Below are 14,947 nucleotides of genomic sequence, written 5' to 3' on the forward strand. Positions count from 1 at the left end.
CACTGACAGCACCATATGCTAGCAAGGTTGTGAGGCAATGGGAACTCTCATTTACTGCTGGTAGAAAGGCAAAATGGTGTATAGCCACTTTGGAAGACAGTTTGGCAGTTTCTTACAAAAAGTTAAATATAGTCTTACCATATGATACAGCAGTCGCACTCCTGGGTATTTGCACAAATGAGAACTTACGTCCACGCAAAAACCACACAAATTATTATAGCAGCTTTATTCATAATTGCTCAAAACTTGAATCAACCCAGATGTCCTTCAATAGATAAATGGCTAATCTGTGTTACATCCACACAATGGAATATCATTCAGCAATAAAATTAACTTGGCTACCAAGCTATGAAAAGGCATGGAGAAGTCTGAAATGCATATTGGTAAGTGACAGAAACCAGACTGAAAAAGCTACATACTTTATAAGTTTATGACATTCTGGAAAAAGTAAAGCTATAGAGACAGTAAAGCAGTGACTGCCAGGGGCTCAGTGGGAGGGAGGAAGGGAGGAATGAATAGTAGCACAAGTAATTTTTTTCCGGCAGTAAAAGTATTTTGTGCCATATTGTAATTGTGGATACATGAGTTTATGCATTTGTGAAAACCCACATAATGTACAATACATACGGGTTTAGTTAATAATGTACTAATATTCATTTTAAAATGTTAACAAATAGGCCGGATGTGGTAGCTCACGCCTGTAATCCCAGCACTTTGGGAGGCTGAGGCGGGTGGATCATGAAGTCAGGAGATGGAGACCATCCTGGCCAAAATGGTGAAACCCTGACTGTACTAAAAATATAAAAATTAGCTGGGTGTGGTGGCACATGCTTGTCGTCCCAGCTTGTGAGGCTGAGGCAGAAGAATCCCTTGAACCCGGGAGGTGGAGGTTGCAGTGAGATTGCGCCACTGCACTCCAGCCTGGGTGACAGAGCCAGACTCCATCTCAAAAAAAAAGTGAAACTAAAGTGAGGTCCAATGAAGCAGTGCCAGGAAAAACATAATGAGTTGTTAAGCCCAGGAAAGGTAACTGGTTAAGAGTGAGAACTTGGGCCTGAGACTTCCTGGAATCAAACTGTAGCACTGCCTCCCACTGGCTTTATGACTCAGGGCAAACAGCCTATGGGAGACTCCGGCCCCCTGGACCCTCTACCCCTCTGCTCCACCCATGGGAGAGATCAGGCCCATCTCACAGAGAACAGAGTTTCCTTTTTTTTTGAGATGGAGTATCACTCCGTTGCCCAGGCTGGAGTGCAGTGGCGCCATCTCGGCTCACTGCAAGCTCCACCTCCCAGGTTCACGCCATTCTCCTGCCTCAGCCTCCCAAGTAGCTGGGACTACAGGCGCCCGCTATCATGCCCGGCTAATTTTTTGTATTTTTAGTAGAGACATTTCACCGCGTTAGCCAGGATGGTCTCGATCTCCTGACCTCATGATCCACCCGCTTCAGCCTCCCAAAGTGCTGGGCCGCGCTGGGCCAGGAACAGATTTTCAAGAACAATTCGAGGATATATATTAGCCCAGGACAGGTTATGGGATGACCAATGTCTTCAAATTAGGCAGAAAGAGGGGACAAGTGGGGGACAGGGTACACGAGTCAGGGGAAGTAGGCAAAAAGGTGGACTGTTTAGTAGGGGATCAGGAACATAGAAAAGTGGCAAGGCTAGTGACCTTGGTACCCAGACACCAGGGGTATAACTCAGGTACTACGTGTGAGAGCAGCTCAACTCCAGGGACACTTCCATCCCCAGCCTGCAATCTCCATGGTTGAGCCTCTGATAACTTTTGTGTTATTCCTGGTTTCAAGTCTACCTGGTCCATCAATCAGTGCTCTTGTCTGCACTCCAGTTGGGGGAACTCATGAACTGTAAAGGGCAATCCTGTGGGGGAATGAACAAGTTGGTCAGTCCAGGGGTACTGATGACAGGCATGTACCATGAGCTTGGGGGTGTCCCACCTGTGTCTCCACTGGAGAGAATACACAGGAGTCACTGGGGAACAGGGTTGCAAGGACTATCTGAGGATATGGGGTCAGCTGAGGACATGTTAAGGAGAGGCAAACATTGCACAGATAGACACTGAGAGAAGGGTATAGAGTGGGGGCATGGCCAGAAAACTGGAATTGGGGAGCTGACAGGAGGCACCAAGACCTGTGAGGGCACAGGCTGGGCACCAGGTGAGAACAGCCCACACCTGGGGGCATTCACCAGGGGTAGATCTCTTCAGGGTCCCTCTGTCACAACTAGTTTTGAGTCCATGTGGTCCACCTGCTGGTGGGAATGTAGAAGCCATCAGACCTACTGAGGATGAGTTTTTCAGAGTCCAGCCCAGGAGAGGCCAAAACACCATGCCCCAGCAAGTGAGAATAATCCTTACTCCAAGACAAACACAGAACTGAACAAAGTGAACATCCAGGGAAGGCTCCCAGGCAGGACCCGGTGGCCCCACAGGCACCCATGTCAGTGCATGCAGTGCCTGGAATCTTACAGGAAGTGACCAAGCTGGACATGACTTGCTTCGAAGATTCAGAGACTTCTGAGCCCCGATCTTGGCCACTCGTGGCCCTTGGGTAGACTGTGTGGAGTGTCCACTCAGTCACTTGTTAGAGGAGGTGGCATGATCTGGGCCTCATTGCCACGACCAACAGCGACTTCCAAGGGGAACATGGAAAGAGCAGAGGAAAAAAACTAGAGTTATGGCTGGGGAGAGTGATGATGCCAGTGATCTGACCCAGCACCTAGTGCGAAGTTCTCCTGCATCCCCCTGAGGTAGAAGTTCCTCTGGACCTTGCCTAAGAACTCCGTTCGTCCGGGGGGACACAGGCCCACATGCTCTAACATGAACGTGTCTGACTTCAGCGCAAGACACCCAGGAGCCCGGTTACTCTCCTGTCAGCGTCCTCCCCTGATGTGTCCCAGACGCCGTGCCCTGACGTACTCGGTCATGTACTCACCTTCCTGTCCCAGGCCCCCATATCTGAGATCACCATGGCCTGATATGGGGTAGACTACGAGTCTACCGTGCCTCGGCCATGTGCAGGGCGACCTGTCCCTGACATTCACACCTGTGGCCCACACGTCGCCCGCATTGTGGGGCGCGGAAAGCCCAACACATCTGAAACACAACCGCTGACCTTCCCCCTACACCGCCTCTTAACGAGGTCTCCCGGCCCCTGGTCCCAGCCGCTCTTCGAAGACTTGCCTGATGACAGGCATGTACCATGTTTCTGGCTGGGGCGTTTTTCTGAGCCTTGCTCCGGGCTCCGTAAAGCGGACACGGTGCCAGGGAGAGGATTTCGGGGCGGTTGCGGGCACCGGCGAGCTTCCGCGGAGGCCCTGGCGAACGCCCCCGCGCGGCGCGGTCCGATGGCCCCACGGGGCCGCCCCTCCACTGTGAGGTCACCGGAGCTCAGCAACATTCACCGCGGCCGGGACGCGTACAGGTCACCGAAGCAGAACTTTCCGACTCTCGCGCCTTCGCTCGTTGGCCCTGCACATAGATGGCATCAGTCTGGTCACCAACCTCTTGTCGCTTTGGGCTGGACACAGTTTCCAGTAGTAACACCAGAGGCATCAATAAGACCAGCGGACCCTCCCCGAAACTGCCCACAGCCCAACGATCCCACTGCCGTAAACCGCCCCGAAGCCAGCGCCGAAAGGCGAAGCCGGAAGCCCCGCCCCGCGCAGGGCCCGCCCGAACGTTCCCCTTCCTGGGCCTCCATTGGCCAAGTCTGAACGGTCGCATGTCGGGGCGCCTTATGGGAAATGTAGTTCACGCCCCGCTTCAGGAGCTAGCGGCACCCTCCCTTATCGCCTTGGCAACGACCCAGCCGCGCCGCGAGGAGAGCCGGGAATGGAGGTCGTGGCGTGAGGGGCGCCGAGCTGCGGGAGGCTGAGGCCACGGGAGTTCCGGGAGTTCCGGCGTTGCCCTGCAGTCCGCAGTCCTCGGCGGGAAATCTGTCCCGGCGTCCCAGGCAGCTCTGCGTGGGCCTGAGTGACTTCCTCGCGATCCCCTGGGCGAGGTGAAGGGCAGGGACCCTTGCTGCGCCTTCCACGCGCCGTGCCCCACCGGCGAGTGACTCCATCTTCCTCAGACTTGTCGCTCGCGGACAGGCGCCGTGGGTCTCCCGGGCCTCCGTACCGTCCTCCTTCCCCGCGGCTCCGGGAAGCGGCTCCCTGTCTTCGGACGCATTTCAACCGCGCGGGGAGAGCTTCCCGGGAAGATTCCACGGCGGCCGAGGGTTTCCGCGCCCAGGACGCGTTTCGGCTGAGGCCGTGGGTCCAGGCCACGGGTTCCGCCCGCACTGTCCGATGGCCGGGGAGACGGAGGTGAGCAGAGGGTGCCTCCGAGGAATGAGGGGGGCCGCCAAGTTGGGGGGCGGCGTGTGCCAGGACAGAGTTGGAGGAGGGCAGGAGATCTGCGTATGGTTCCCGGGGGAGGTCTTTGATGCAGGGCTGGGGCATGCCCTTGGCAGTGGGGACCATTGGAGATGTGCCGCAGGACTGGGACAGGATGGGATCGTAGTTGCTGTGCCAGGCACTCTGGAGACGCATGTGCAGAACGGCGTGTGGAAGGCCAGGCGATTGCCTGTAGGGTAAACTAGGAAGGTTGTGCCGAGAGTGTAGAGTTTTAGGCATTCTGCTGTCCAGTTTTGTGCCTGTCGAGCAGGAGGCAGACTGGACCCTGGGACCAGGTACTTGGGACCTAAGGGAGAAGGATGAGCATAGGTTTGGTTGCGTCTGAGAGGTGTGATTTCTGGGACTGGAATTGGCAGGCAGGAGATAGAGTGGAGCCTGTGTGCTTGGCCCTGCACATAGATGGCATCAGTCTGGTCACCAGCCTGTTGTCGCTTTGGGCTGGACACAGTTTCCAGTAGTAACACCAGAGGCATCAATAAGGCCAGCAGCTCTGATATTCCTCTGGGATAGGAGAAGGAAGGTATAACGGTATGTGTAGGGAGTATGGTGAGGAAGGGTTTGGGTCTTATAGGGAAAGATAACGTCAGGGGGAGATGTGATAGGACCCTGAGATACAGGTCAAGGGCCTGAATGTGTCCATCTGTCCATATTTTGGTTGTTTTTTTCTGCCCATCATTGACCCCAAGGTTCAGTTGGACCCATCATTGCAGGGCTTGGTGATGTTTGAGGATGTGGCGGTATATTTCTCCAGGGAGGAGTGGGGGCTCCTTAATGTGACCCAGAAGGGCCTATACCAGGATGTGATGCTGGAGAACTTTGCACTCGTTAGCTCACTGGGTAAGTCTCTCACACTGTCCCTCAGCACACTGACTACCCCCGCATTTTCCCCATGCGAAGTTCTGTCCGTAACGAAGCCAAACCACAGGAGCTGTTTCTTCCCAGATTCCCTGTTGTAGGTGTTGTGGGTGGTGGGACTCGGCTGTGTGCTCCTTCTCTGCCTTTCTCTGAGCAATGCTGTTGGCAGTCTCAACACCTCTTGCCCCAGGAGCCAGTGGAGCAGGTTTTGGGGGTCAGATGTTTCATAGTTTGCCCACCAAATCCCACCAAGCTCTGCCTCTTCCTGGCCATGTGACTCTCTTGAAGATATGGCTTCTCTGTGCTCCGGGTTTTGCCTTCCTACAAAAGAAATTTTGCAGGGACCTCCCTGGGCCAGTCTTGACCCATGAATTTTAATCAGAACAGTTTGAGGAATATTACCTTTTTTTTTTTTTCCTTTTTTGCGACAAGAGTCTCGCTTTGTTGCCCAGGCTGGAGTGCAGTGGTGCAATCTTGGCTCACCACTACCTCCGCCTTCAGGGTTCAAGCGATTCTCCTGCCTGAGCCTACCGAGTAGCTGGGACTACAGGCTTGTGCCACCATGCCCGGCTAATTTTTGTATTCTTAGTAGAGATGGGGTTTCACTATGTTGGCCAGGCTGGTCTCAAACTCCTGACCTCATGATCTGCCCACCTTGGCCTCCCAAAGTGCTGTGATTACAGGCATGAGCCACCACACCCAACCAATATTGCCATCTTTTTTTTTTTTTTTTTTTTTTAGAGAGGGAGTCTCGCTCTGTGGCCCAGGCTGGAGTGCAATGGCCGGATCTCAGCTCACTGCAAGCTCCGCCTCCCGGGTTTACGCCATTCTCCTGCCTCAGCCTCCCAAGTAGCTGGGACTACAGGCACCCACCATCTCGCCCAGCTAGTTTTTTGTATTTTTTAGTAGAGACGAGGTTTCACGTGTTAGCCAGGATGGTCTCGGTCTCCTGACCTCGTGATCCGCCCGTCTCGGCCTCCCAAAGTGCTGGGATTACAGGCTTGAGCCACCGCGCCCAGCCTGCCATCTTAGTATTAAATCTTTAGGTCAGTGAACATGGGATATGTTTTCATTTATTTAGCTCTTTTGTTTTTTCTTTTCTTTTTTTTTTTTTTTTGAGACGGAGTCTCGCTCTGTCGCCCAGGCTGGAGTGCAGTGGCACAGTCTCTGCTCACTGCAAGCTCCGCCTCCCGGGTTCACGCCATTCTCCTTCCTCAGCCTCCCAAGTAGCTGGGACTACAGGCGCCCACCACCGCGCCCGGCTAATTTTTTTGTATTTTTTGTAGAGACAGGGTTTCACAGTGTTAGCCAGGATGGTCTCGATCTCCTGACCTCGTGATCCGCCCGCCTCGGCCTTCCAAAGTGCTGGGATTACAGGCGTGAGCCACCGCGCCTGGCTTCTTTTGTTTTTTCAATGTTTTGTATTATCAGTGTACAACAGTACTTCTTTTTTTTTTTTTTTTTTTTTTTTTGATGGAGTCCTGCTCTGTTGCCCAAGCTGGAGTGCAGTGGCCGCGATCTCAGCTCACTGCAAGCTCCGCCTCCGGGGTTCATGCCATTCTCCTGCGTCAGCCTCCCGAGTAGCTGGGACTATAGGTGCCCACAGCACCTGACTAATTTTTTGTATTTTTAGTAGAGGTGGGGTTTCGCCATGTTGGCCAGGCTGGTCTTGAACTCCTGACCTCAGGTGATCCACCCACCTTGGCCTCCCAAAGTGCTGGGATTACAGGCATGAGCCACCATGCCTGGCTTGATGCTATTTTAAATTGAATTTTTTTTAAATTTAATTTTGGACTGTTTGTTTCTAGTTGTAGAAATATAATCGGTTTTTGTATACTAATGTTGTATCCTGTAGCATTACTAAGTCTGTTTATTAGTTCAAATAGTTTTTTAGTGGATTCCTTCCTATTTCTATATATAAGATCATGCCATCTATGAATAGAAATAGTGTTACTTCTTCCTTTGCGTCACTGACCTAGCTCGACCCTCCAGTATTTTGTTCAGTAGAAATGACGAGAGAAGACATCCTTGTTCCCTATCTTGAGGGTGTTCAGTCTTTCACTATTAAGTATGGTGTTAGCTGTTGATTTTTTGCAGATGCCCATTTCAGGTGAGGAAGTTCCCTGCTCTTTCTAGTTAATTTAATGTGTTTACTAAGAAAAGTCACGGTCAGGTGCAGTAGCTCATGCCTGTAATTTCAGCACTTTGGAAGGCCAAGGCGGGTGGATTACCTGAGGTGAGGTCAGGAGTTCAAGACCAACGTGGTCAACATGGTGAAACCCCATCTCTACTAAAAATAAAAAATTAGCCATGAGCGGTGGCACATGCCTGTAATCCCAGCTACTTGGGAAGCTGAGGCAGGAGAATCGTTTGAACCTGGTAGGTGGAGGTTGCAGTGAGCTAAGATTGTGCCATTGCACTCGAGCCTAGGCAACAAGAGCAAAACTCCGTCTCAAAAAAAAAGAAAAAGAAAAGAAACGTCACTAGATTTTGTCAAATGCTTTTCCAATGTCTAATGAAATAATTGTGTGATTTTTGTCCTTTCTTCTGTTAATGTGGTGTATTACAATAATTGTCTTGTTTTTTTTTTTGAGACGGAGTCTTGTTCTGTCTCCAGGCTGGAGTGCAGTGGTGCGATCTCGGCTCACTGCAACCTCCACCTCCCAGGTTCAAGTGATTTTCCTGCCTCAGCCTCCCGAGTAGCTGGGACTATAGGTGCACACCACCACATCCAGCTAATTTTTGTTTTTTTTTGTTTTTTTTTTTGAGACGGAGTCTCGCTCTGTCGCCCAGGCTGGAGTGCAGTGGCCGGATCTCAGCTCATTGCAAGCTCCGCCTCCCGGGTTTACGCCATTCTCCTGCCTCAGCCTCCCGAGTGGCTGGGACTACAGGGGCCCGCCACCACGCCCGGCTAGTTTTTTGTATTTTTTAGTAGAGACGGGGTTTCACCGTGTTAGCCAGGATGGTCTTGATCTCCTGACCTCGTGATCCGCCCGTCTGGGCCTCCCAAAGTGCTGGGATTACAGGCTTGAGCCACCGCGCCCGGCCAATTTTTGTATTTTTCATAGAGATGGGGTTTCACCATGTTGGCAAGGATGGTCTCGATCTCTTGACCTTGTGATCTGCCCCTTCTCGGCCTCCCAACAGTAATTGATTTTCAAATGTTCAACCTTGCATTACTGGGATAAATTCCCTGTCATGGCTTATAATACTTGTTTTTTTTTTGTTTTTTTTTTTTTGTGAGACAGAGTCTTACTCTGTCACCCAGGCTGGAGTTCAGTGGCACAATCTTGGCTCATTGCAACCTCCACCTCCTGGGTTCAAGTGATTCTCCTGCCTCAGCCTCCCGAGTAGCTGGGATTACAGGCATGCACCACTATGCCTGGCTAATTTTTTTATTTTTAGTAGGGACGGTGGTTTCACCATATTGGCCAGGGTGGTCTTGAACTCCCGACATCAGGTGATCCACCCGCCTCGGCCTCCAAAGTGCTGAGATGACAGGTGTGAGCCACCATTCCCGACCAGTGGTGTAGTTTTCTTATAATGTCTCTGTATTGAGTATGAGGGTAATTTTGGCGTCAGTGGATGAGATGGGAATATTTCCTTCTCTTCTGTTTTCTGGAAGAGTTTGTTAAGTATTGGTGTTAATTCTTACTTCAGTATTGTTAGTATTCACCATTGAAGCCATCAGGGCTTGGGGTTGTGTGCCTGTTGAGGGGAAAGTTTTTTAATAACAACAAGAAAAACCTCTTTGTTAAACTTTTATTTAGATTTTTTTATTTCTTCTTGAATCAGTTAGTTTTGATAGTTTGTGTCTACTTGGGAATTTGTCCATTTCATCTAAGTTATCTAATTTGTTGGCATACATTTGTACATAGTATTTCATTATTTTTTAATTTTTCCATTCCTGTTTGAAGTTGTATTGAGTCTTCTCTCTGTTTCTTGTCACTCTAGGTAAATGTTTGCCAATTTTGTTGATTTTTTTCAAAGAACCAAATTTTGGTTTGTTGATTCTCTTTTTCTAGTTTCTGTTTCATTTGTTTCTGCTCTAATTTTTATTATTTTCCTCCTTTTGCTATCTTTGGGTTTAGTTGTTTTTCTTTTTCTTGTTCCTTGAGATGTAAAGTTAGGTTATTGGTTTGAGATCTTTTAAAATATGGGTATTTATAGCTATAATGTTCCCACTAAGCACTGTGTTTTCTGCATCCCATAATTTTTTGTTTGTTGTCGGTTTTTTTCTTTTTCTTTTTTCTTTTTTTACTTTTTGTTTTTGAGATGGAGTCTTGTTGCCCAGACTGGAATGCAATGGCGCAATCTTGGCTCACTGCAATCTCCACCTCCTGGGTTCAAGTGATTCTCCTGCCTCAGCCTTCCAAGTCGCTGGGATTACAGGCATGTGCTGCCATGTCCGGCGAATTTTTTTGTTTTTGTTTTTTGAGATGGAGTCTTACGCTGCCCAGGCTGGAGTGCAGTGGTGCAATCTTGGCTCACTGCAACCTCCGCCCCCCAGGTTCAAGCGAGTCTTCTGTCTTAGTCTCCCAAATGGCTGGAATTACATTTACGTGCCACTATGCCTGGCTAATTTTTGTATTTTTTTTTTTTTTGTATAGACGGGGTTTTGCCATGTTAGCCAGGCTGGTCTGGAACTCCTGACCACAGGTGATCTGCCCACCTCAGCCTACCAAAGTGCTGGGATTACAGGCGTGAGCCACCGCCTGGCCTAATTTTGTATTTTTAGTGGAGATGGGGTTTCTCCATGTTGGTCAGGCTGGTCTCGAATTCCCGACCTTACATGATCCACCCGCCTCGGCCTCCCAAAGTGCTGGGATTACAGGCGTGAACCACCGCCTGGCCTGTTGTGTTTTTATTTTCATTCCTCTCAAAGTGCTTTGTAATTTTGATGTGATTTATTTGTTCTTTGACTCTGGATTTTTAGGAATGTTTTGTTTAAATTCCTTAAATTTGTGAGTTTCCCAAATTTCTTTCTGTTGTTGATTTCTGTTTTAATTTGTTTATGGACAGAGAACATACTTGACGTTATTTCAGTCCTTTGAAATCTATTGAGACTTATTTATTTATTTGTTTGTTTTTGTTTGTTTGTTTTGAGACAGAGTCTCGCTCTGTCGCCCAGGCTGGAGTGCAGTGGCACGATCTTGGCTCACTGCAAACTCTGCCTCCTGGGTTCACATCATTCTCCTGCCTCAGCCTCCCGAGTAGCTGGGACTACAGGCGCCCGCCACCATGCCCGGGTAATTTTTTTTTTGTATTTTTAGTAGAGACAGGGTTTCACTGTGTAAGCCAGGATTGTCTCGATCTTCTGACCTTATGATCCACCCGCCTCGGCCCCCCAAAGTGCTGGGATTGCAGGCGTGAGCCACTGCACCCGGCCGAGCCTTATTTTATATCCTAGCAAATGGTATGTTCTGAAGACCGTTCCATGTGCACGTGACAATGTATATCCTGCTGTTATTAGGTGACATGCTCTGTAGGTGTCTGTTAGGGCTAGTTGGTTTTCATTGTTGTTCAAGTCTGCTATGTCCTTGTTCATTTTCTTCTTAGTGGTTCTATTCATTATTGATGGTAGGAAATTACAATCTTTACTATTGCTGAACTGTCTGTTTCTTCAGTTAGGTCAGTTTTGCTTCATAGAAAGGCTTTTATTTTTCCTTTTGTTTGTTTGTTTGTGTTTTTGAGATGGAGTCTCACACTGTCCCCCAGGCTGGAGTGCAGTGGCACTATCTCAGCTCACTGCAAGCTCCGCTTCCCAGGTTCGTGCCATTCTCCTGCCTCAGCCTCCCGAGTAGCTGGGACTACAGGTGCCTGTCACCACACCTGGCTAATATTTTGTATTTTTAGTAGAGACAGGGTTTCATCGTGTTAGACAGGATAGTCTTGATCTCCTAACCTTGTGGTCCACCTGCCTTGGGCTCCCAAAGTGATGGGATTACAGGCGTGAACCACCGTGCCTGGCCTGTTTGTTTTTGCGACAGAGTCTCACTCTGTTGCCCAGGCTGGAGTGCAATGGTGTAATCATGACTCACTGATGCTTTGACCTCCTAGGCTCAAGCAGTCCTCTCACTATGGCCTCCCTAGTAACTGGGACTGCAGGTGCATGCCATCATGCCTAGCTAATTAAAATAATATATTTTTTGTAGAGTTGGGGTCTTACTGTGTTGCCCAGGCTGGTTGCGAACATCTGGGCCTAACGATCTCCTACCTCACTTTCCAGAGTGCTGGGATCGCAGGCATGAGCCACCATGTCCAGCCTGTTTCTTTTACTACCTGTCGCCCGCAGGACTTGCACCTTCGAGATCCCCTGTGTTTTCCCAACTGGAGAATGATGAACAGTCATGGGTGCCCAGCTGGGTGGATGTGACTCCAGTCAGCAGAGCAGAAGCCAGGAGAGGTTTTGGTCTTGGTAAGTGGAGTGGAGAGGAATACCTTGGTTTCAACAGTGGGCTCACAGAATGCTGAGTATCTGCATACACTGTTACCTTGGTGTTGAGGGCAGTGACCATACCTTATTTCCTTCCACCTTTCCTGTCTTATCTGGACACTGTGCAGTCTGCCATCTCTACCATGACTTTCAGGCCCCGCGTGTTCCTGCCTGTCTGGCCTGTGTCTCCTCATTGCCCTTCTCTGTATCTGTGCAAAGCTGTCTACTATTGGCGACTCAGTGCGTGTCTCGAGATGTGCTCATATCCTTAAACTGGTATTTGAACTTCAGCCCATCCTTAATTTTTACTTAAACACTAGCTACTATTTTGGAATCACATTTTGCTGGGTCTAGACACATGCCGCCTCATAGTGCTTGACTGTCCCCAGCAGCCAAGGCCCTGCTGAAACCCTTTACAGAGGGGTGACTTGGAGACCCCACTTCTCTTTCCTGCACTGCATCCTATCTTGTGCCTTCATCTCAGTTGAAGTTTTCCTTATTCTGTAGTCTGGTGGAGCCATGTTCAGTTGGGCCAGGCTTTCCCAACCCAGACCCTTCCTAGCAACCTTTCAGCAATTCTTTTTTTTTTTTTTTTTTGAGATGGAGTTTTGCTCTTATTGCCTCGGCTAGAGGGCAGTGGCATGATCTCAGCTCACCGCGACGTCCGCCTCCGGATTCAAGTGATGCTCCTGCCTCAGCCTCCCGTGTAGCTGGGATTACAGGCATACGCCACCATGCCTGGCTAATTTTGTATTTTTAGAGGAGATGGGGTTTTGTCGTGTTGGTCAGGCTGGTCTTGAACTCCTGACCTCAGGTGATCTGCCCAGCCTGGCCTCCCAAAGCACTGGGATTACAGGCATGAGCCACTGCGCCTGAGCCTTTCAGCAATTCTGTGGAGTCCCTTTGGGTGTGTCTGACATGCACTGGTGATGAAGGTACCTCGTCCCTCTAGTTCAACTCTTAGTAACAGATTCATCTCTGCTTTCAGATGGTCAATGTAGAGTGGAGGATGAGAGAGCCCATCCCGAGCATCTGAAGAGCTACAGAGTCATCCAGCCCCAGGACACTCATGGTGAGGGGAAACCAAGAAGGCACACTGAGCATGGGGCAGCCTTCCCACCTGGTTCCAGTTGTGGGCAACAGCAAGAAGTCCGTGTGGCAGAGAAGCTGTTCAAATGCAGTGACTGTGGGAAGGTGTTCTCAAAGGCCTTCGCCCTCCTTGACCATCTGATAACGCATTCTGAAGACAGACCCTTCAGATGCCCAACAGGCAGAAGTGCTTCCAAGGAGAAGTCAACTCACGTTAACCCCCGAAAAATTCAACCTAGAGAAACAGCCCATGTGTGTAATGAGTGTGGGAAGGCCTTCTGTTACCCGTCCAAGTTGAGGAAACACCAGAAGGTTCACACAGGCATAAAACCTTTTAAGTGTAGTGACTGTGGGAAAACCTTCAACCGCAAAGACGCACTGGTTCTACACCAGAGGATTCACACTGGGGAAAGGCCTTATGAGTGCAGCAAATGTGGGAAGACCTTCAGTGTTCTGTCTACCCTCATTCGGCACCGGAAAGTGCACATTGGAGAAAGGCCCTATGAGTGTACAGAATGTGGGAAGTTCTTTAAATACAATAATAGCTTCATTCTTCACCAGAGAGTTCACACTGGAGAAAGGCCTTTTGAATGCAAGCAATGTGGGAAAGCCTACGTGACCCGTTCAGGCCTCTATCAGCACTGGAAAGTCCACACTGGGGAACGGCCCTATGAATGTAGCCTGTGTGGGAAAACCTTCACTACCAGATCCTACCGCAATCGGCACCAGCAGTTCCACACTGAAGAGAGGTCTTATGAATGTACAGAGTGTGGAAAAGCCTTCAAACATAGTTCCACCCTCCTTCAGCACAAGAAAGTCCATACTTCAGAAAGGCCTCAGGAGGACAGGTCACATGGGAAAGTCATTAGCTGCTAGCACCGTGTTCATCAGGAAGGGTCTTTTTCCAGAAAGGAGATTGAGGAGAGTGGCCATGAGAGTGCCATCTGAAAGAAGCTAAACCTTGTACATCCCAACATCCACCCCGGGGAGCGTTCCCATGTGTGCCTGGCATGTGGGAAGCTTTCAGGAGCCACACTGCACTCTCACTTGCCTGGGGCTGTTGGGAGTGTCACATCACTGTCAGTTTATCCACCGCCATCCTCCTCTGTCCACCCCGTAAGGTCCCTACAGCAAGTGGGACAGGAGACCTTGTGCTCCTTGCTCTAAACAGTAGAGAATCATTAATGGTAGAGCCCAAAACAGACCTCATTCCCTACCCCTGACTGGTTTAGCTGTGGACATGACCCACCTCTGGCCAGAGGAGCTGAGCTGGTATCTGCTGGGGGCTTCCTGGGAAGGTTTACCATTTTCATGGACATGGTTGACATCATACGTAGTATTTGTCATGTGCTAGCATGGACTGTCTCATACTGCTCTGGACTGTGTGGCAATAAAGGCTTTATTGTTTAAGCCGCTTAAATTTTTTTTTTTAATATTTTTGAGATGGTCTTATTCTGTTGCCCAGGCTGGAGTGCAATGGTGCCATCATAGCTCACCGCAGCCTTGAACTCCTGGTCTCAAGTGATCTTCCTGCTTCAGCCTCCTGAGTAGCTGGGACTACAGGTGTGTGCCATCACACCTGGCTAATTTTTTTTCCTTTTTTTTTTTTTTTGTAGACAGGGTCTCGCTACATTGCCGAAGCTGGTCTCGAATTCTGAGCCTCAAGCTATTCTCCTGCTTTGGCCTCCCAAAGTGCAGGGAGCCACTATGCCTGGTCTAGTTTTTTTAGAGACAGGGTCTCACACTCTTGCCCAGGCTGGAGTGCAGTGGTATGATCCTAGCTCATTGCAGACTTGAACTACTGGACTCAAGTGATCCTCCTGTTTCAGCATCTTGAATAGCTAGGATTGTACTTGTGTGGCACTACGCCTGGCTAATTTTAAAAATTTTTTATAGAGACAGGATCTTGCTACATTACCCAAGCTGGTCACGAACTCCTTACCTCAAGCAGTTCTCTTGCCTCAGCCTTCCAAAGTGCTGATGTTATAGTTGTGAGCCACTGTGCCTTGCCAAGTCACTTTTAATATTGAGGCTCTGGGGCTGGGTGCAGTGGTGCTCACACCTGTAATCCCAGCACTTTGGGAGGCCAAGGCGGGCGGATCACGAGGTCAGGAGATAGAGACCATCCTGGCTAACATGGTGAAACCCT

At 49.7% G+C, this 14,947-nt stretch overlaps 1 protein-coding gene across 5 annotated transcripts; it reads left to right on the forward strand.

The window, feature by feature from the left end:
• Positions 1–1,380: 1,380 nt before the first annotated feature.
• Positions 1,381–14,218, forward strand: ZNF584 (zinc finger protein 584). 5 transcript variants are annotated; one of them, XM_033224734.1, is made up of 5 exons: positions 1,381–4,328; positions 5,129–5,255; positions 11,569–11,691; positions 11,864–11,985; positions 12,698–13,534. In XM_033224734.1, exons 1-5 carry the CDS (start codon positions 4,311–4,313, stop codon positions 12,743–12,745), a joined length of 438 nt encoding a protein of 145 aa, XP_033080625.1. In that variant the 5' UTR covers positions 1,381–4,310; the 3' UTR covers positions 12,746–13,534. The 5 variants fall into 5 exon arrangements, with proteins under 5 accessions (XP_033080625.1, XP_033080621.1, XP_033080622.1 ...); XM_033224730.1 differs by lacking the exon at positions 11,864–11,985 and having other exon boundaries at positions 1,387–4,328; positions 5,105–5,255; positions 11,503–11,691; positions 12,698–14,218; XM_033224731.1 differs by lacking the exon at positions 11,864–11,985 and having other exon boundaries at positions 1,389–4,328; positions 5,105–5,255; positions 12,698–14,218.
• Positions 14,219–14,947: the final 729 nt, after the last annotated feature.

This window comes from Trachypithecus francoisi, unplaced genomic scaffold, assembly GCF_009764315.1.
Source record: "Trachypithecus francoisi isolate TF-2019V2 unplaced genomic scaffold, Tfra_2.0 Lachesis_group12, whole genome shotgun sequence".
Taxonomy (NCBI): domain Eukaryota; kingdom Metazoa; phylum Chordata; class Mammalia; order Primates; family Cercopithecidae; genus Trachypithecus; species Trachypithecus francoisi.